This window comes from Achroia grisella, unplaced genomic scaffold (genome assembly GCF_030625045.1).
Source record: "Achroia grisella isolate CSIRO2021 unplaced genomic scaffold, CSIRO_AGI_Agris_v1 utg780, whole genome shotgun sequence".
NCBI classification, from domain to species: Eukaryota; Metazoa; Arthropoda; class Insecta; order Lepidoptera; family Pyralidae; genus Achroia; species Achroia grisella.
Window position 1 is genome coordinate 16,882 of NW_026713020.1, and position 23,119 is coordinate 40,000.

Consider the following 23,119-nt stretch of genomic DNA (forward strand, 5'->3'; position numbering starts at 1 on the left):
TAGTTATAGGTAAATATTTTCTATATTCCGAGATTATATACAAATTCTGCTTCATTAATCTTTTATTTATGTAATTTTATGTAATAATAACTTCCTGTAAGAATTTCCTGCTGTAATACAACGCTCCCACGCCTTCAGCTATAAGCACATATTATTTGTCAAATTATTTTTTTTATTGTTGGTAATCAAATTTTATTTTATTATCCTCGGCAAAAAATGATCAGCCCGAAAATTTCAGTTATCATGCAGTTTGCAAACTACCGGATATAGTATTATCCTACCTATCCACCTTTCGTGTTAAAAGAAAATATTAAATGTATGAACATTAAATATTTCATCTAAACATCTCCATGCACCTATAGCCACTGGTCATACTTTTTTGGTTAATTCAACCTATAATAAATTAATATTTGTATATATTCAAATACAAATCAAAAACGAAGTCGATTCGTACTCGTCCCTCATGACGCATAAAAGAACATAATTCATCCTTTTCGTCTATGGCGTGGGTATATTTTATAATCTACTCTACTAATGAAATTAAAAAAAAAATATTACAGTAATTCTTTACTCTGGTCAAATTTAATAACAATTATAGAATAAAATCAATAATAATTTATAGATTAACTGAAATACTTAAAGTATCTACTCTACGATCCAACTGATAGGTAGCTCTTTTAGTATTCTGTCCCATCTGCCCATGAAAGCATCCCTTGTTATACCAGAATCCGTAACTTCGGACTACCAACAAATCTAATTAATCCATGAAATAGCAGTAGGAAGTGAAAAATCGTCAATACAATTGCTGATGAATTTGTTACTAAAGCTGTCTAAATCTATATGTAAGCATCCCTTTTTATATTAGTATCCGAAACTTCGAACTACCAACAAATCTAATTAATCCATGAAATAGCAATAGGAAGCGAAAAATCATCAATACAGTTGCTGACGAATTTGTTACTAAAGATGTTTAGATATTAGCATATCTAAACATCTTTAGTAACAAATTGCCTGTATCTAATAGATACAGACATATTAGATACTACAACTCACTGCATGCATTGGATAATACCTAGTGGTCGTAGGGGATTGCGGTACGGTATTTTGCAACGACTCAAATCATATAGCTCTCAGAGCCTAAACTGCATGTATCAAATACATAAGGAATGGCAAAAAGGAAATAATATAAATGTAATAATAGGTTTCTTCTAACATTGTTTTGTTTCTCATGGCGCCCAAAGAGCTTGAAAATAGGTATACGTAACATTTGCGAAATATAAATATCATTTGCAATAGAAAGAAACAGATAGATGATATCTTATAATTATCGGTCAATAAATATGCGTATAATGTACGAGCAATTTCTAATCCATAATTAATGTTTTGATTATATTATATGATGGTTATAATTAGAATCGCATAAATAAAAGAATATTTTATATTTTTCATTAACATCAGGGTAAACATAAATAAGTAATTTGTAATATTTTGAGCATTACTATTATGTTATTATAATAATATTTAATATTAATACAGTAGTTTTATAATAATTTTCTTAGAATAGAATGTGAAGCAAAATCTTTAATTACTTAGCTTTTTTTGCGGCTCTCCAGTACTGCAGTAAATAAATAGACAAATATAAATAAACATCTCGAACTGAATATATTAAGCGTTTTCCGTCTTCGTGGGGCCAATAAAGCTGAACACTAAATTAGATTGGAGTTGATTGAAAGGAACACAAATTACAATGATTGGTTAGCAAGGCGGAAACTCCGAAGTTGGCTATTTTTTCTCAGAGACATTCGCACAACTGAGGCAAAATAACAGCAGTCCAAATTTAATATCCTACAATTACTTTTTGGTCTGACTAAATAGAATTTAGTTAGTATTTAAGAATGGTAGATATTTTTTATATTTCTCGATAACAGTTATATTCTAACAAATTAATTTTATTTGCTTTCGTGTGTTGCTGATTGTGGTTCCTCTTAATTTGCCATCTCTTTAAAGCTAATGGGGTCATTTGTCGCGGTCTTCCACAACTGTCCATTAAGTTTCCTGTAATATACGCATTTACTTAACAATGTTAACATTTTAGCACAACTCTTATTAGGAGCATATATACATACAATCTCTATTTCTGTTCATATACTTCTATAATATACAAGCAATTGTTTATGTATGAATTTAAAATTTGTGCATAAAAAATTACATACATAATAATAAAAATACCTTCAATATTTGTTATTGTTTGGAATATATTTTGCATGTGTATTGAAAAATTAATTAACTTATTTTTTTTTCTAGGTATTTGAGAAACATTCGGAAAATGAATTAAATTAATGAGTAAACAGAGAGTGAAAGGACTGGGAAGTAATGGGAGAAGACTTTCTTTAGGACGCATGTAACACACTGCTGCACCGATGTGGCTTGTGAATCATGAGTGCTTGGTGCTGCATCGTGATCATGATGTCCACGATCAGTACGAGCGTGCTATCACCAGCACCACAGAAAACTGAAGCTAAAGAAGCCTACGGTGAGTTATCTTTTTCCTGGATCATTTTAAAAACCTTTATCTTTAGAATTACTAACGATTTTGAAGGGTTTCTTGATCAATTGTGCTTTTATTAGGATATTAATCGATACAAGAAATTTTATTTGTATTTAATAGATATCTGTGTATACGAATATTATTAATAAGAGTTATAATTGATTCATACTATCTGATGGATCCCAATAGTATCATTACATTTATTTTATAGCTGCATTATTAGCTGCACTCGCGACTTCGTCCGCGTAGAATTTAACTTTATTTTTAAAAAAGAAAAGATTTTTCTAAAATAAATGGTAGCCTAAGTTACTCCTTATTTCATCTGCTACTTGCCAAAAATAGTTCCATCAAAATCAGTCCAGCTATTTCAGAGAAACAGACAGATAGACAAAAATTGTAAAAAAATGTTATTTTGGTGTATGTACCGTACTTTTATTCATATACATGCAGTAAAGAACGGTTATCTCCAATTTTATTTAAATGTATAGATCAAGGAATGCATGTAACGGTAGGTCACATTTACCTTATTATAAATAATAATTTTGTTTTATAAATTCTAAGTTTCAAATCTTTTAGCTAATATTTAATCATCATGGTATTATATAGTAGTTCTAGGTTTTACTACATATATACTTACTGTATTTATAGTATAATAGATACCCATTCGTATAGATATTAAACATTATATGTACCTATAGGTTTGCTCGCTCAATCGTCGTCTATCTGATCTATCGCTCAACGTTAGACTTACAACCTTTGATCGAATTAACCAGATGATCCCTCATCTCTATGCGAAACACGTGGTGCTGTACAAATGCAGATCATGGATTCACAAAATTAATGCCGTAACTGTTTCTATTTTGCATGCCTATTTGCTATCGTAAGTAAACAAGTAACTTAGCAAAAGCTTAGAATTTTATAAATGAAACCTAACGTATGAATCAATATATGCTATGTACATAACATTTTATAGTCTACTTTAATATTATTTTAATAGTCAGTACATACAATACAATCTAGATTTATTTTGATTGGTTAATAAAATAATCCTGCATTGTTAGCTTACATTTTTCTTGTTTTCTACTGTGTTATTATTTATACACAAAGCGGTATAAAGAGCATATATTTGATTTTAAACTAAATTAAAAAGACATCTTACATGAAATCACTAAAGTTATTATAGCTACATTTTTATTAACAAAGTTATTCTTGGCAAACTCACACAAATGAAGGAAAAGTCCAAGAATTATGAAAAAAAAAATGTAATACATTAGCAAAATTATTAGAAGCTGGTAGGTTAGACGAGTGACATCATCCATTACACGAAAAAAGCGGGACTGTGGTTTGGACGTGTTGACTAATGACTGGCGTAATATTAACAAACCGAATGGTCATATTATTATGTAGGTAGGATTTAATATTCATATTAAGGAAACATGTAAAATAGTACAAAGTTTTGTAAGTAGAACATACCGCCGGTCTAGGAGATGCTCAGTACCGCGAAAGTTTAGAAAATTGAGTTTTAATCGCATACATTTTCGTGAATTTGTTTTACATAAATTTATTCATATTCACATGAAACACATATATAAATACAGATACGCGCCTATATGTCAAGTTTGGTAACGGTTTGGAACCGAATTGGTAACGAATCTTTAACTGGTATAGTACTTAACTGGATAAGATTATTGTAATTTATATTATAAAGATGGTCAAAAGGCATTTATTTGAAGGCTCAAATTAAGGAGGTCTATAACATCATAGACGTTATGCAGGACCCCATGCTGATAATTACGTCTCAACCATCTGTAATTTGATGTAGACTTTTTAGACGTTTGTGTGGATTTACACTTGTAGACGTTTTATAAACTCCACTTTAAAAAAGTATATATTAATTTGGTACAATAATTATAAATATTTTGAACTACTTTATAGATCCTAAAAATGTAATATGTTATGTAATACTTTTATTTTGTTATATATATCCTATAATCGTATATAAATAACGTTTTTTTCCTCAGATCGTCACTATTGGTACGCACAAGCACAAGAAACGTTGCAGAAACGTCTTCAGTACGCGTCTGATAAAAATCCAGTTGCTAAGTAAGTACTTATGATTATCACATTACTTTTCATTTGGCTTTATTTCTTAAAAAAATACTAATCTAGTAAATAATATTTATTTTTTATTGTTTTCAGAAACACACATAAATATTATTATAATTGTAGTTTAGATTTTAGTTTCTGAGTTGATATCTCTGTCTCGCCTATTTCAGACCCTCGTAAGCAGAAAAACAGCTTTGTAAGCTGTGTTTTACTAAAGGTTTCATATAATAGTGCAATTACTGCTGAAGTAGGAAGGCAGAATATATTAGTTCTCTGCAATTGCAATATATAAAGGATATCACAGGCATCACGCAATGACATCTCTTGTTCTGTTCATATATAGATAATGGTTGACACTTACTATCTAGTGCTTTGGGAAAGGAATTCTATATAGGTACTTAAAATAAACTACAAAAATTAAAACTATAAGTAGTCCGTATTGAATATGTAATGGCAACTATTCATATATTAAATAGATACAGAAATATGTTCGTCTCTTTACATATTAAAATTTTGCTTCGTGGCCTTCCTTTGAATATTCCGAGGAATACTTAAGGGAACACCATAAATGTTAAACAACTGTCTAAGTTTCTAAGTTAACACAAACTTCAAATATGTTTTGGGATGATAAACATTGTCTAGTACATATAGATTTAAGTTATTGTTCCTAAATGTTGTTTATTGTATAGACAATCAAAGTCAACCACTAAATAGCTCAGAAGAAAATTATAGCTATATTACGTTTAAGCGTATATATTTAATTACAAGGATTTGGTTGGTATTTCAATTAGGTTTTTTAAGTTACGCTTTTTTTATACTCAAGGTCCATGCCCTTTTTTGTATTGTATTTATTTTTTCGTTTTGCTTCCTCCGCGAAAATAGGTGTTGTGGCTTCCCACAGTCAGGATTATCAGAATATGTTTCTAATTAGTCTTGGGTTAGTAAGGATAGTTAAATAGGTAAAGGGAGACATAGTGAACCTTATTGAAAATCCGTGCGCGAATTTTGTTAATCTATTAAAACACATGGTAAGACCATATTTTTGATCTTGTAAATTTATTATATTGTATATATCTTTCTATTTTTCATGTTGTTGTTCATTATTAATACTGCTGGTAAATCGGTGATATAATCTAGTAAGGTATTATCTACTAATAATATAATGTCACCGAATGGAGAGCTTTTCGGATAGCATTTTATATTGCGGTCTACTTAATGTAAAACGTTATATATTCACACAAGTATAACATTCTACTGAAATAACGTTTAGACAAAATTTTCTGTCGATAGTATTTCCAGAATATAAGATGGATTAGACATAAGAGAGGCGCAGTTAATTAGATATTTGAGGCATACAAAAACGCCCTAATCATGTAGCTTTAATTATAAGAAAGTAATCAATCAGGCAGTGATAATTAATGATAGATATCTAGGCTTTGTATGATACTAGCTGAGTCCGTGATATTCTTCATGACTCTTCAATTAAAAAAACAAAGAGCAATAGGTTTTAAACCACCAATAGGTATATAATAATATTGTGATGTAGTATCACAACATCATAATTTGACTCCTCCCATGTGATATGTGTGTTACTCGCGACAGTAGTTATGCTTTTTATACTAACCTATTTAATTTTGTTCAAAACTCTTACCTATTATTTTATTATAGTACAAGAAATACAGGAACATTTATTGTATGTCTGCGAATTTCTTTGTGTATTCCTAAACTCTCTCAAAATCAATATAATCAACTCAAAGCTCTAACAATTATATATCACAATGCCATTTAAATTGATACATGTGCATTCATTAGTAGCTATTTTGCTAGTTTGTCATAAATATTTTCAGATAAATAAATGAATCGACCTCTATATATATTGTAAATATCTATATATTTAATCAAGATTACCCATTTTTCAGTAAGTGGGGAGCTACTTGCTAAAACTAATAGCACTTTGTTAGTTATAACACTGTAGCACTTATGCTAATCAAATCAGCAAAATTTGTTAAAACCGTAAAAGTACACTTACTTTATGCTAATGTACGGTGCGGACAAAGTTTGCGCAGCAATGGAAAACGCGTACACATGTCAATAGAGTCGCATTTTCAATTAAATTGTGCAGTATTCTAAATTCTGTAGTATAATTATGGAAATGATATAAATATCAGTGCTAAAGAACTAGGATATTTTGTCTAAAAGAATTGAATTATTTCAATGAGACGAATTGAATATGCATTATTAAACAGTAAAATATTATAGGTTTTTTTTCATAATAATGTAGGTAAATACTTATTTATTTATAACAAACTAGGACATACTTGGCAGTAAATATGATTGCTACTTACTGCCAAGCTTTTTATTGTTATTAGTTTATTACGGTTAATGAAAATTGCAATATTACACTAGTAACATGTTTTTAGCAAAGAAATAATAAACAAAATAGCTAAATTAAACCGATATACATACAAAAGAAATGAAAATATTACTAATAAATACAACCAACATAATTTGTTTAATTTAAGTTTAATTCAATAAGGAAAAAATATATAATATTTTATGTATAGCGTTTCAATATGCATAAGTAATATGATTATTGTTATTGTAATTTCTGATGTTTTGTTTTAGGAATATCATCTTAGTGGTGGGAGACGGTATGAGTTTGACTACTGCCACAGCAGCCAGGATCCTCAGAGGGCAGCGGAGAGGCCAGTCTGGAGAAGACACCGACCTCGTATGGGACACATTCCCCGCTGTCGCACTAGCAAAGGTATCTTAAAACTTACTTACTAACTAACTAACTAACTTAGTTGCAGTAACTCTGGATTTTTAGGACTTTCGGTCAAAAATTATGAAATCACTGTACAACTGTATTATTTACACAAAGTATAAACTTCAATGTATGATTAAATATTTTAAATAGAATAATCTCATATTTATTTATCGCTTCTTTAATTATCTATCAATTTCAAAGAGTTCTAGCTACAGATTAGGCGGTAAAATTATAGTGATATATTAATAATAGTGTTATACGTAGTATATTGCATAATTATTTTCTTAATTCGTATAGCAACGTGAAAAGCATTATGCTTTGCGTATCTATAAACGTCCATTAGAATTTTGTAGAACATGTAGTATTTAAATTCAAGAATGAAGTTTCGACAACTCGTTATCACTAATTTTAATTAACTGCATTTAAAGTCATAAGGAAATGTTGCTGGCCCACTGTAAATTAATTCATGGAGTTATTTATTACTGGATAAAAAGTAATATATGTAAATTAAACCGAAACATCGGAGTTAAACAAACAACGAACCAACATAATTACTTTAGAGGAACAAACGAAGTACCGGCTCCAAATTTATCATGTTTATTAGATAAGTAGCTTATTTTATATTTTCTTACGAGGTCATGTATAATTTTTTTTTAATACGAAATGATTTAAACAGATTTTTTTTATACATCTATTTTTAAAAATATCTACTAGAATAATAACGGGAAAAAATATAATGGCTCAGTTTCCAGTATTTTACATTTATAAGAGTATTCGTATTAAATCAAAAATTATAATAATATTTAATTTGTTCGAAACTAGGATTACGTAGATAGACTTATTGAAATATCAATTAAAAATTTATAACCAAAATTTACGACATAAGAACTTTGGGAGATGAATAAAATTTTATAACTTTGTCTATAAAATTATGCCTTATATTAAACTTATTAAAACTGGTCTCTATATATATTAGAAATTATATATTTTAATATAGAGTTACTATTTAAGGATTGGAGAATACCAACTGAATTTAAATTATAAAATTAAATCCAAAATCATGTCCAAAATATAACTTATTTTAAAATAAATATTTATTTTATCTTTTACATCAATTCATCTATAATTCTAAAAATAGTAAAAGTCTTTTTTGCTTTAATTCTCATGGAAAGTGGCAACTAACGATTACATAGGTACATGAATATAACCAATGAACTCACGTCATCATTGACGCCCTTAGTATTCCAATAATAAATAAAAAAAGTTAGTATATTAAGTTTAAAATATCATATAAACCAATTTTTCGTTAATGGAAAGTACGAGGAAAGTTTTATTATAAAATAATTGAAAAGTGACATAAACATAACGCTTCACATCAAACGAAACTTTCTTGTGACGAAAATTCTGTTAACTTATTATTTTGATCTAAAAGACTTTTTTACTTCCTTGATGGTGCTTTTGAAAAAGTTGATCAAATCCTATTTTAAGATTAATTGAATAAACAGATAGATAAGATATATAAGCTCGCTATATTCTGATGCTGATAAATATAATAAGTTTTAATTTCAAGATTCAAAACACAAATCGCATGCCACAAAGCGAAACGCCATCAGTTATTAATTATTACTAAACGGCGAATGAATAAAGGGAAATCTCAGAGAATAAACAAACGAATTAATTTATAGAATCGTATTATAACAATACTGTTGTAATTCGTAATGTTTATGTTTAAGAAGCTTTACTTCCTCTAGGGTCGAGTATTAAATGCATATTTCTTTAAATATTTTATTTATTGTATTTCAAAAATACTTCTTACCATAATAAGTTTTTTTTTAATATTATACAAATTCATCATAATATTGTTTATATTAGGCATATTATATTATATTTCAGAATTTAGATGGAGCGTGTAAATACCAAGGGGCCCATTCCTTATACTCATTATATGTGCCAATAGCAAACTTTGGAAATATTAACGAACATATAGAACGCAAAACTTTATGTATACTATTGATTACACCACACACACACACACACTTACCCTACTGTGACATTAAAAATAGATATATACGTATATATATATATATATATATATATATATATATATATACGTATTTCGAATAAAGGTAAAGCACGATGGTAATTATCATTTATTATCATTAAAACCCATAGATTTGGTTTTATGGAGAAATCTATTTTGTACGAAAAAAAATCTACGCCATATAATATTATACGATTAGGTTTGTTGGTTGAAAAAAATATCAAAAAATAATTGTCTTACAGTAATTAATAATACGCATCCATTTTATTTTATTTTTCCAACCCATAATCCTAATGTTTAATGGATATCTAATAGGATGAGTTTTGTTATCATAAACTTAAGTAGTTAATTTATAATAAAAAAATATCGTGAACTATATAATATGTATATTATAGGTATAACCTCGATAAAAATTATTTCTAAACAAAATCGATGAAACCAATTTTTTCGTCTGCCGTAAAAAGCAATTAATACCATACGGGCTTTTGACAGGCGTGTTTAAATCTATATTTGAATTTAATTAAAATGTGATAGAAATTAATATCTTGTAATATATATTGTGAGATAGAGTGTGATTTTTACCTGTAGATTAAACATAGTCTCATAATTGAAAATATTCGACGGAATACGACTAGGACTTTATTAATAACTAACTAAGCCCGGGATTTCGTTCACGTATAATTTGTTTGTTTAAAAACCATTCAAACATAACAAACACAAAATTTTAATTCACTTAAAATTTTGATAAAAATATTCATAAAAAAAAGATGAGTTTGTGTTATGGGTACTAGACAACTGTCATCAGTTGTGTATAAATCATAGTTAAATTATAGAAATAAATAAAATCGCCATGATGATATTTTCATATCACTCTAATTATGTTTTTTTTTTCATAAAACAAATGAATGTAAGTGAAGTTACGCATTTGAAACTAAAAAATACAAGAGATTGTAGTTTTGAATTTCGAATGCGTAAGTTGTTAGTATATCTACATACGTATATACTTACATAGATATTCTATATATACATAATATATATTGAGAAAACACTAAATCCAATACAAAAATACACTTGTGAATACAATTTTTTTTACCATGCGAGGGATTGATCCCGCGATCATCGTAAGTAAAGCAGTATATTAAACTGCTGTACCGAGGCCTTCAAGTAAGACCTTAATGGCCGTCAAGGCATATAAGCCTCTAAAATATGTCGGTTTCATAAAGGCACAGACGTACAGATCAACAGACAACAATTTTAACAATTGTATTAATTAACCACTAGTATTTTTTATTATATATCTTTTACTTAGATGCATCATGCATCATCATATATATTTATATTATATATACATATCATTTATATAAATTTTATTAGTTTTGTCAGTATGTTATATTTTAATTTTAAAAATAAGTCTTAGTAATTTTGTAAGCACCTAAACGAATAATTTATTTTCTTACTGTTTAAAAATACGACGATGTATCGTACGAGCTATGGCCGACACAAATTTGACAGAAATCGAAGAATATTCATATTTAATGACATAAAATACTGACTTATAAACCCTTATCGAAGTCCCTGAAAGTACCTTCTTTCTATAACATGAAAAAGTACTCCGTAGCAAAAGAATAATAATATTACTACGGAAACTCGATCTTTAATGCACGTGGCTAATAAAAACAATATTAAAACTACCTATATTTTATATTAGGGCAAATTAGTAACATCGCTAATAGCTAAAGTTTTGTAATAACTAATCTTAGGTAATCTTCCTGTTTTTATCATTACTTACTTACATTTAATTATGAAATAAATCTAATATGGCAAGTTAGCTAAAGTTTGTTGTTAATTGTTTCGTAGTGTAGTAATGCTATTTATGTTTATATAGTAGTGCTCCATCCAGATTTAATCCGGGTGCTCATAACTTAGTGAGTTTGTAAATATATATTAACACAACATATAACTTATGTCGCTATATGAAATAATGTATCTTTCGAACAATGATACAATTTCTAAAATAGTTTTATAAATTCTGCTTAAAATAATAATAATAAAATTCGATATATTAATATAAACTATTAAGTAAATAAAACAAATTGAAATTAAATTGTGTTTGTTAGTACTGTAACATTAATATGTTATCATAAACTTATTTTACCCATATCGCATCTTTATCACTATAATTTTATCTTTATAACTAATAATTTTCTTCCAAATACAAATCGTTCAGTCTGCCCCTGTGGATTTTATAAGCAGCTTTCCCTGTCAAAAACATCGCCACAAAAGATCGGCGCCGTCGATAAAATCCATCATCTCGAACTTTTGGACTGTTTTCAAGCAGCTTTTTTATTATTTTATCCCATTTAAGTACGCACTTTTAAAATTACATTGTAATTTGACGTTGTCACAAACGGCTGTCTTTAGAGCTTCGCGCATACTAATATTTACCGAATAATTACGAATCCATTAATAACAATATTTGTGTTCTTTTACGATAAGTATATTAGTCTTTACTAACTAATTAATTTATTAATTTTATCTAATATTATACTCCAGAAATGTCAGAATAAACAAAATTAAATCAATTGTTAATTTGATTCCTATCTAGTACCCAATTGTAACGCGATTTGGCAAACACATAGGTTGGTCATCCGAACACTGCAACTATATGTATCAATGTATAAACCAGTTATTTTTATATTGAATAATGTACATATTTTTTGTAGGCATTATTTTATTTTTTATTTTTATGTTACATAATACTAGGGTAATACTATTAATGATACTACTTGGTAATTAGTCTAAATATCATATCAAACGACTACTACACACCATCTACAAAAAAATATACAGGCAGTCTAAATTAAGAAAATATTATCACGGACGAAGCTGTAGTATAGCAATGGGTATCTTTTTGTATTCTACCTCTTACTTATAAGATACAAGTTACATTAAAGTTTATAAAAATATTTATTACACTTATTCTCTTTACACTTGTCAAAGTATGAAAATTTATATTTGGGTAGGATATCCTTGATTATCTTAAAAGATACTTACTAAATTAAACTAATTCTGTTTACATTGTCCACAGACATACAATCTGGATGCTCAAACTGGCGAGTCGTCGGCGTGTGCCACTGCGCTTTTATGTGGAGTTAAGGCCCGATACGAAACATTAGGCTTGGACGCCGGAGCTCGTTTCAATAACTGCGCTACTACCATAGATTCGAAAGTTACATCACTTATAGATTGGGCTCACGAAGCTGGTGAGTAGGTACTATTCGTATAAAATTATTCTCAGAATTATAATTTAAATACTTTTTTTTATTTTCTTCTAAATATTATTCAAATTACTCAAGAGACTGCTGATTCCTAATACAGCTATAATAATATGTCTGCTTTATAAATATATATATTCTTATTCTATATCCATCTGGTATTATAATATATATATATTATAATACCAGATGAGATTATAGTTTTGGGGATGTATATTTAGTATAAAGCATTTTGTCGACGTTGTGTGAAAGATAAAATTTTTGTAAGGAGAAATAAGAATTAATAGAAGTAGGATTAGTTTAGTATTTTTCGCTGTTTTCCATTATCAAAATATTAAAAGTTTAAATTTTACATTGACATATTTGAACTCTCAAACTTTAGGGTCTGTAGGTAAGTAGTACTGGTACTAGTAAAATTTATACTTGACTTCTTTTAGGTAAACTGATTGCAGAAGAAACTGTATTGCAATAGTAACATATTTGCGCAATTGGTAGCAATAAATATCACTCTCTTGCCAATATTTGCTGTGAAGTAAATTTTTACTTAAATTACATAGGCTTTTGTGTTTCAGTCCACGCAGTAAAATCACTGACGCGAGAGTTATAACACTTTACTTCTGTGAAGGGTATTCTGCGTTATGTTAATAATTTTGTTCATGTCTGTAAGTGGAGGTTTCCATATTCTATGAGATGAGACTGAGTCTGTTTATTTGCCTTGTCTAGCGATATAAAATGAAACACTGCAGTCGTATTAAAATAAAATCATAATAACACATATTGTCTTATCATGATTTTATGATGGTGATCATGAAAGGAAAACTAAGTTCTTTTTTAGTTAACTTTTTTTATATATAACTGTTTAGGAGTTTAGTAAGGACATTTACTATTACATAGAGACTATAATTTCACAAAAATGATATCTTGAAATATATTTACATACACCAATATTAAAATAAGCAGAAATTTCATCAGAAATCCAGTCATCTATAATTATGAATAGTAAGATTTACAATTATGCATATTAATTCAAATGAGTCGCTATTCCTGGGAAATTAAGTGCACTTAGTGATGTCTTTTCTCACCCTTCAATTCGCAATACAATATGCAAGGGGCTTAGCTTATCTTAACCTTCTTAGGTTAAGATTGCCCCGAGTCACGTCGCTAGTGCCTGAAAAAATCAATTATGTAGAGAGCGGCGAGCCACCATTAAAGCAATCAAATTATGTAAAGAAAATAATGTTTGCATAAAAAGAGGATAGATTGGGTATTCATCACTTAAATCAAATGACCAGAAGAAAAGCGCTGAGATATAATTGTATACTAATGGATGAAACTCTATGGCGTATACTCTTATTATTGTTTAACAACCTTGATAACAGTAGTTTAGTACATATTCTCAATATACGATAGTTCGATTTCTACATAATGTGATTTTTGATTACATGAGAAAGTAAGTACATTTACAGAAGATATGTATTTATAAAACACCACAAAACAGCACACCGCCTTTCTTCCGATGATCATGGATTCGATTCCTCGCACGATGAAAACATTTATGATGTATTTTATGTAGGAATTAAAAAATATATTCAGTATTATAAGTTTTCTAGTACTCATAACACATACTTTGATTAGTTTGAGACTAGATGGCATTGTGTGAGTTTGTCCTTGCATCCATTATTATTATTATTATATAATAATATTTCTACAGGCAAATCCAGTGGTATAGTGACTACTGCAAGAGTCACTCACGCTACACCTGCAGCTTTATATGCACATGCACCATCAAGATATTGGGAGGATGATAGTAGAGTACCGCCAAATGTCAGAAAAGACTGTAAGGATATTGCAATGCAGTTAGTAGAGAACGAACCAGGAAAACATATAAACGTAAGAATTATTTACTTTATAATGATATTAGACATAATTATACGATTTAAACTATTGACCCACAAAAAGAATTAGATAAGAAACAGCCAAAATTAATAACTATTGCCTAACATACAAGAACCATTGTCGAATTTAAAACTTCTTTTTACAGTCGGTAAAGTGACCGACGAAAGCTTGGACTGTCTTATAAATCTCGCAACCATTCTATTCCGAAAGTGGAAATTGGCTTCATTCCAAATAAATGAAATAGCACACATTACTACTATAATAAAAGAACAATTTAGATTTGAATTTAGCGACTTTTAAAGGATCCCCTTTTTACAAAGATAAGCGTAGATTAAAAATTAACAGAGCCGTCTTTTCATAAATTCCTTAGAGATTGCTAAACATTCTTTTTAGACTTACCCAACCTCAGATTATTTTAATTTTAGCCTGTAGAATTATTTATATTTCAATTTTAAAAGCATAGTTATGATACTATAGATATAAAATAATCATATTTGGAACATGTTAATAACTAAATTTATGTCCAACCTTCAGTTGTTTTAATATGGGCGTATGACAGTTGGTTCTTGTTGTACATGCAATTAACAAACTATCAGACTGATGTAACTTTTATACTCGTACTAGCTGTCCGGCAATAATTGTTCTGCCATATAAATTAATATCATTATTAAAAAATAGAAGTTGGTAGAAGGGTGAAAAAATAAATTCAGGTTGATCAACTTTATCACTTAGGGTGATTACAAATAGGTAACTATCTATTCTATGACCTATCGAGTATACCTATACAGTTTCATCAAAATCGGTTATGCCGTTTCGGAGAAGTGTGGCAAATAAATCTGTGACACGAGAAATTACTATAGGTGGTGTCTTTATTCGCGCTAAGTTTTTATTTCAATTAGTTATTTAATTGTTCTTGTTTGTCTTCACTGAATATTAAATTTACGAGTTGGAGATGCAAATTACCTAAAAACAAGTATTTTAGTAAAGTGGACAACTTTGTCCAATAAGATTTTAAGTCGAGTTGTAGTTATTCGGTAAGTTTGTGATGTGCACATCGTTTACACAGGTGTGCAAGATGTTTCGGAGACAGGTGTTATGTTACCGTCGTCCATTATATGTGTGAAGTTTTCAGATATTTATTTGCCTCTGGAGCCATTTAATGGCACCTGTACAATTTTAAACATTGTGTATCAGAATATCTAGGGTGTATAAGAATCTTAACTAGTACTTCTATAATTAGTTATTTTCTGGTATATGTCCATAGAATGTGAGTATAGTAGGATGTGGATATGCAGGGAAATATTTAATATATGAAAATGAATAGTTTTAATTATATAATAATACATAAGTAAAAAAATCTGAGGTTATCAAAATATGCAATTATTCTTTTTATAATAGGGGTATTTTATTTTAACAAAATAATTTGTAATTTATATAAAAATAAACTTCATAGAAATTTAAAAGATTACTCGTACTACCTGATTATCATTGGAATAAAATATTGTTAGGTAATTATGGGTGGTGGAAGACGACATTTTCTGCCAACAATAACACCAGATCCTGAACACCCGAACCGGGAGGGAAGAAGATTAGATGGACGGAATCTCGCTGAAGATTGGGCCAGAGAAAAGAAGAGGCGGCGGTTACGAGCGCAGTATATACATTCACGTGAACAGTTAGCCAAGCTTGATCCAAGATCAGTGGATTACTTGTTAGGTACGTTTCATTATTACTTATTTCATATTATATATCATTTATGAATTTACATGTTGAGAAAAGTCAAATATAGTAAAAATATATCCATATATTATCACCTATCACTATTATAGTACAATATAATAAAATTTTATGAAGACGCATTGACCATTGATATAACTGTCGACATCAAAGGTTATATTTTAATTATGATAAATTATTATAGTGTTTTGTTCAGTAGGTGTCTCTTTGTAATTTTATAATCTGTAGAAACATAGTTCCGCAGTATTTCACAAATGTTAATGTACAATTTAAAAATAACACTTTAGAAATTAAAAGTGTTCAATATATGCGTATGACGGAGTTACGGTTAGAATATTTTGAAATCAGCAGATTTATTCCACAGTTATTCTGTAAGATAAAATAACTGAAACAAACTATAATATTAAAATCAGCATATCGTCTACTCTTGCTTGTTATATACAACTTAATATAATAGACATTCCTTTAAGTCCATTAAGTTTCCTACTACGATTCTATAATTCTATAATATTTGTATGTTTTTAAATAATGGGCAAATTTACTGTTATCTGCGATCGGGTGTATCTCGTGCATTTTCTGGAAATATTAACTGGGAGAGAATGCTTCTGCTATAGTTCTTAGTCAATAAATCAAATAAATAACAAAATAATATACAGTATTCTTTATAGAGATATATATAGTCTAAAGTACGAATTATAAATGTCTCACTTTTTTAATAAGTGTATCCAAGCGGTAGACCATTAAAGAAATACGATCCTTTGTGCTTTTGTTGGGTTTTGTTAAAGGGTTGAAGCTTACTCAGCAATTTAAGTATAAAACGGGTTTCTGTTAGTCCACAGTCCACTTTGGATGGAATGAAAATCACCATTAGCGGGGCTTTTTCTCTAGATATACTAGCATTTTTTGTTTAATTTGTAATGTAAAAAATATATTAATTATATTTTTTTATATTAAAAGATGTCCGTGAAAGAGTAAATTGAAATTGTGCATAAATATTTGTATACTTTGTTATATATAACAAAGTAAAATTCCAACATTAATTTTATCTAAATATAAATTAAATTAAAAAATTATATATAATTTTTTAGTATATAAAATTCTCCTCTCCAATAAAACTGTATAATAATATTACTGTTGCTCTGTATTACGTTGTTTTTTATTGATACTACGTATCTATATTTACAATTGTGTATCATCATATACACAACATACATATATAAATACAGACTATGTCTCATATAGATCAACTAGTAGCTCAATTTTATCTCAATTAAGTTATTCATTTATGTCTTGTTTTTATTTATTTTTCCACTTAAATTCTGTCTAGCCATTTCGAAGCAATTAAATTTTAGCGAGAGTTAATTAGGCAAATATGCAATTATTTTTGAACAAAAATTAACACGAAGCGTGTTTTCTATTACAACGTCCGTGTGTTTATAAAGTTAAAACACAAATAAAATTTACTGAACAGTACAGAACAGTACTGAACAGTATTTTATATATTTTAAGATACGTATAAAAGAATCATTTCTAATTATTTACAATTAAATTAAGAAGTAACAACGAATAAAAAGTAGGCCAGAAGAAGGGTCCTTGATTCAAACAAAAATTTTGGCTAAAAAAAGCTGTGAGCTTTTCAAAGAAACCTTTTATAATTCGGCCAATATGACGCTCCAGGTCCATTTGTTAATTTAAGTTTGGACCGTCATTGCTAAAAGTTTATCGAGTTTATAGGATTTATATTCCATTTCATACTTAATGATAGATTTATTTTATGCTAAAGCGATTTCAATAATACTAATAAAAATAATTCGTTCACTGTACCTACACTAAATTAAGAAAAAGTAAAGTTTGTGAGTTTGGATGTTCAGGATAATCTACTGTACTCCTGTTCAGATTTCAATGTTAGACAGCCGATTAGTCGAAGAAGGTATAGGTTATATTACATCACGCTACAACTAATTGAAATAGAACTGTAGTAAAAAATATTGCAATAACGGGGAAATTGAGACTCAGACAAAGATGTGTGTTTCAACTAGTATAATATTTAAGGAATTTTCACGTGGGTAGAATTTAGGGTAATAAGAATATCTGCTTTTAGCGGTGTAGTTCCCAACAATGACAAGAAAGGCCGACAGATAAAAAATGCCTTTCGGCGTCGCCGTTGTGTCGGCTATTGTAGGTACACCTTTGTACAATCAAGGTGAATAAAATACGCAAAACAACCTATCCTTCTTTTGTGGCCGTTTTGCCGGAAGCCTTACTGTTTTGTTTTGGATCTTCCCATTCGTATGTTGGAGTGTTCAGCTTTACGGAGCCTACTACATTTTCTGAGTTTACATTATAATCAAAACGGCGCACCTTTGTAATTCCCCTTTAAAATCCTTTTAATCTGACCCATGCTATGTAACGCTTAAGTTTGAAATGCAAATATTAAGGATTAACACTTAGTACTTACATTTCTAAAATTACGTTAGTGTTAATATAAAGTCAGGAATTCAGACAAAGTTTTTTGTGTTGGGTCTTATATACAATTTGTAAAATATGACTGATTGCTTGCTGCCTGGAAAATATACGAGATAAATTATTGTTCAAGAATTTTATCTATCAAATGTATAGAACTGAAAACAATGACTATGTTAGAATTTGTGTCTATTTGTCATGTAAATGTGACCGCTAATCTCAGAAATTGCTTAACAGATTTGTGTGTGGTTTTTGCTAATATATCGTTGTAAACATCATGTTGTTTGTTATCAGTTTATAAACAAAAATTTATTCGACATCGGTGGCTCAACTATTTTTTAGTAAAGTTTAATCCAAAAAGCACTTTCTTGTTTAACTACACACTTGCTAATATCAATAATAAAATAAGCTATCTATGGGTTTATATAGTTTTATCAATACCAGTATTCTTCGTACTGGCCGCTTGAAATCCCCGGCCTATGTTATTCAGTGATAACTTAACTTCATTAAAATCAGTCAAGTAATATTTAATTTATATAAAATCAAATCAAATCAACAAATATTTATTCGTGTAAGTCCTTTCCGCCCCTCTTGCACGTCATAGTACAGGAAAATATAATATTGTCACAATTTTGAATATAAATATGCAATTTAGTATGGCGCTTACTATCAAATATTTGACAGGTTTATTTGAATATTCTCATATGGAATTTAATGCGGAGCGAGGTGCGGTAGCAGATGCGGAAGAGGGCACGTCTGCTGGATCAGCGGTGAAGGCTGATGACCCATCTTTGGCAGATATGACTAGAGCTGCATTGTCGATATTGCTGAAAAATGATAAGGGATTTTTTTTACTAATTGAAGGTATGACTACGGAATCGTTATAATTTCAGATATTTATTAGCTGCAGTCAGTAGAGGACCTAAATAGAGCCATCTATATTCATTACCTTCTTTCATTTTTTAAAATAAATATCAGACAGTATGATGTGTATTCGTACACTTAACAATGATTTAACTTTTTAACTCACATTTTTTAACTAGGACTGATTTCCTCTTATTAATTGTTTAACAAGTTGGTTGGGTATTCAATATTTTTTTCTATTTGAGTATTTAATTGAATTAGTGCTAATTGGTAGTTTGTATTCACACACTTAAACTTAAAAATGTAAAGTAAGAATAAAATTATTTAAAAAAGAGCAACAGGCAAGTTTCTTAGAACTGTAGATTAAAAAAAATGTGATAACCTTTCAAAAGTGTTTCAATGTAAGTTCATTTGAATAAATGATTTTGTATTCTATTCTATTTAAACAACTTGTATTTCTTTACATTTCTTCAATTGCTACTTTCATAGTAATATTATAAAATAGCTGAACAGATTTTAATGATATTTAACATAAAAATATTATGTATGATGAGGACGCCTTTAGGATATGTTTTATCTCAAAAAATAATCTAGAAAGAATGAAACCGGGGATGATTTTATAAAGATCAAAGTTATGAATAACATCTAGTATTAATTAGAGCAAAAAGTTTTTAAAAATGTATAAGTATAATATGTAGAGTTATAACAAAAATTTACAAGTAATTTTAAAAATAATTTACATTTACGAAAAATAATAATACGTCAATTATATTCATTCGTCTGTTCACCAACTTCAGAGCATTAATTCAGGATTTTTGCGTAAAGTATCATTGCTCATGTAAAATTCATGCGATAAATACATTACTTTTTATGCTGCTTTTAATATCTGGAAGACGATGAAAGTCATAATGTTTTTAATTTTTACAGGGGGTCGTATAGACCATGCTCACCATTACAACAATCCGTATAGAGCTTTGGATGAAACTTTAGAATTAGAAACAGCTCTCTTAGCCGCTTTAGAAAGAGTTAATCCAACCGAAACTCTAATTGTGGTTACAGCTGATCATGGTCATGTTATGACTTTTGGTGGTCAAGCTACACCCCGAGGACATCCCGTACTAGGTAAATATTCTTTCGTTCATTTTTTAAATAAACTATCCATCATACTTACAAGGTTGTTTCTTTAATTTTGATAATATTTAAACACAAATTACAAATGTATGATAACATTATGTGTGATAACCTTAATTTAGACACGCATGCCTCGTATTGTATCGTATTGTTTTGTATTGTATTTAATGTTACCCATGTTCTAATTTATTATTTTAGTCGTAATATTCAAAATATTTACCACTGAAATGTGATATTTTGCTTTAATTATAAAGCTAATGTTTACTACATTTTCATTAAGATATTACGTTTCATTTATTTAATTTATATACAACCGAATATTTTGATCTCTAAGGTGCGGACACAGTGGCTTCCGATATCGATGGCTTACGGTACACGACGCTTCTCTATGGGACCGGTCCAGGTCACTCCGAGCCAAGGGCTCTTCCAGTAAATTCAACAACTTTATACCCTGATGCAGTGCACGCTTCTGCTGTACCAAGACAATGGGCCACGCATGGAGCTGAAGACGTACCGGTTTATGCTTTAGGTTCTTATTTTGTATTTTATTTAGGATTAATTAATATTTTTAGTTAGTTAACTTTTGACCCCATTATTCGACTTTCGGCTCTAGTACTCACTGCAAGCACTGATAGGAGAGATTCAATATCTCTCTAGGCAAACTATAAATTAAGAAAACTTAAGACTAGAACAAACTCAATTTCTAATGTAAATCAACCGTAAGGTTCTTGTCTATCTTTCAGCCGCATTAGTGGAACATACTATACTCGTGTTGAGAAAAAAGTACTTAAGGAGATAAAATTTTCTAAACAGCACTATTATGTGGTCCACTACAGATTATATCTATATCAGATACCAGCTCTTCATATCAGTTCTTTATTATAATAACTTTTTTAAATTCTATTGGCAGATTTGAATTATTTTAAGTACCTACATTACAACCTAATTGATATCGAAAATCCAATAAGACTTTGTTTGAGGAGTAGTTAAAGAAGATTCTATTTCCTTTGTAATGCCTGAATGTTGGAAACTTATTGTATACTGATATTATGACCAAATACAAGTACATAATTCGTATTCTAAATTTCAGCTAAATTGTTAAATAAAGGCTTATAAGCCTAAATGAGTAATAAGATTGTTGTTTCAGGTCCAATGGCAACGATATTATTTACTGGTGTTGTAGAACAAAGCTATATCCCACATGCCATAGCTTATGCTGCCTGCTTCGCTCACCAATCAAGACGGTGTCAAGTAAAGGCGAACTATACGCAAACGCCGGTAAGAAATTATATATTAGTAATTATCTATTAATTTGATTTATGTGACTTATAACACGTAGTGAATATTTAATCACGCATCCTATATAGGTCATGCACACATTGGTCCAAACTAATATTGTAAAGGGAAGAATAGAGAGAGAGAGAAATATTTTTTTATAAAAGGTAAAATGAAACAAATATGATCAATTTTCTACGAAAACTACATTATCTGATGATCTAAGAATTAATTTTAAAAAATGAGAATCCTACCACTGCTGTGGGTTGTTAGTTTCAAATATGTATATTTGTATTTAATATTTTAGGTAAAAGTTCCCAACTGCGTGCCACCTGAGGTGAGCAGTGTTGCCGCTGCAGAAGAAACAAGAAATGACGGTTCAAGTGGCCGGCGTATTGTAATTGCATCAAGCGTCATGTCAGACGAGCGGGCGACTCGGTCTGCCGCTACGCTTTCCGCTCAGCTCATAAAACTGAGCTGTCTTATATCAACCTTGTTACACTTCATATCGTACTTTAACTTCTTGTTTATAATTCAGTGACACAATTTCACATCACATCACAAATTTGATTAATTTACGACACTGTAATATCAACTGTTGAAATTGGCTTTAGTACAAATTTTGTTTATTAAATGAATTCGGTACATGTTATTAATTATGAATTAGCTACACAATTTTGACATATGATATGATTGTGTTGTATAAATATGTGTACAGGGAACGAATTTAGATACACCTGGTGTTAATGTAAATAGATATTATGTAAATAAATATAAAATTATTAATACATAGTGTTTTATTTTTATAACACTTGAGCATAAAGCTGAAATTCTCTGTTCTATAAAAATAATACAAATTTTAATAACGTCAACAACAATTGCTATAAAATTAATATGGATTGAAGTTCTTCACTATAATCTTAATTTTCAGCATATCATATATTGAAACAAAACAATCTGAAACTCGGAAACAGTCTGAAACGAAGGGAACCTGAGCTAAAAGAAAGATATAT

General features: G+C 29.2%; 1 protein-coding gene across 1 annotated transcript; it reads left to right on the forward strand.

Moving 5' to 3' along the window:
* Positions 1 to 2,327: 2,327 nt before the first annotated feature.
* On the forward strand, positions 2,328 to 22,849 carry LOC131850995 (alkaline phosphatase-like). The gene is made up of 11 exons (XM_059201419.1): positions 2,328 to 2,533; positions 4,570 to 4,651; positions 7,280 to 7,421; positions 12,554 to 12,728; positions 14,452 to 14,630; positions 16,145 to 16,352; positions 19,521 to 19,700; positions 20,628 to 20,822; positions 21,166 to 21,360; positions 21,979 to 22,109; positions 22,414 to 22,849. The coding sequence occupies exons 1-11, from the start codon at positions 2,437 to 2,439 to the stop codon at positions 22,645 to 22,647; spliced, it is 1,818 nt and encodes a 605-aa protein (XP_059057402.1). The 5' UTR covers positions 2,328 to 2,436; the 3' UTR covers positions 22,648 to 22,849.
* The last annotated feature ends 270 nt before the right edge of the window (positions 22,850 to 23,119 follow it).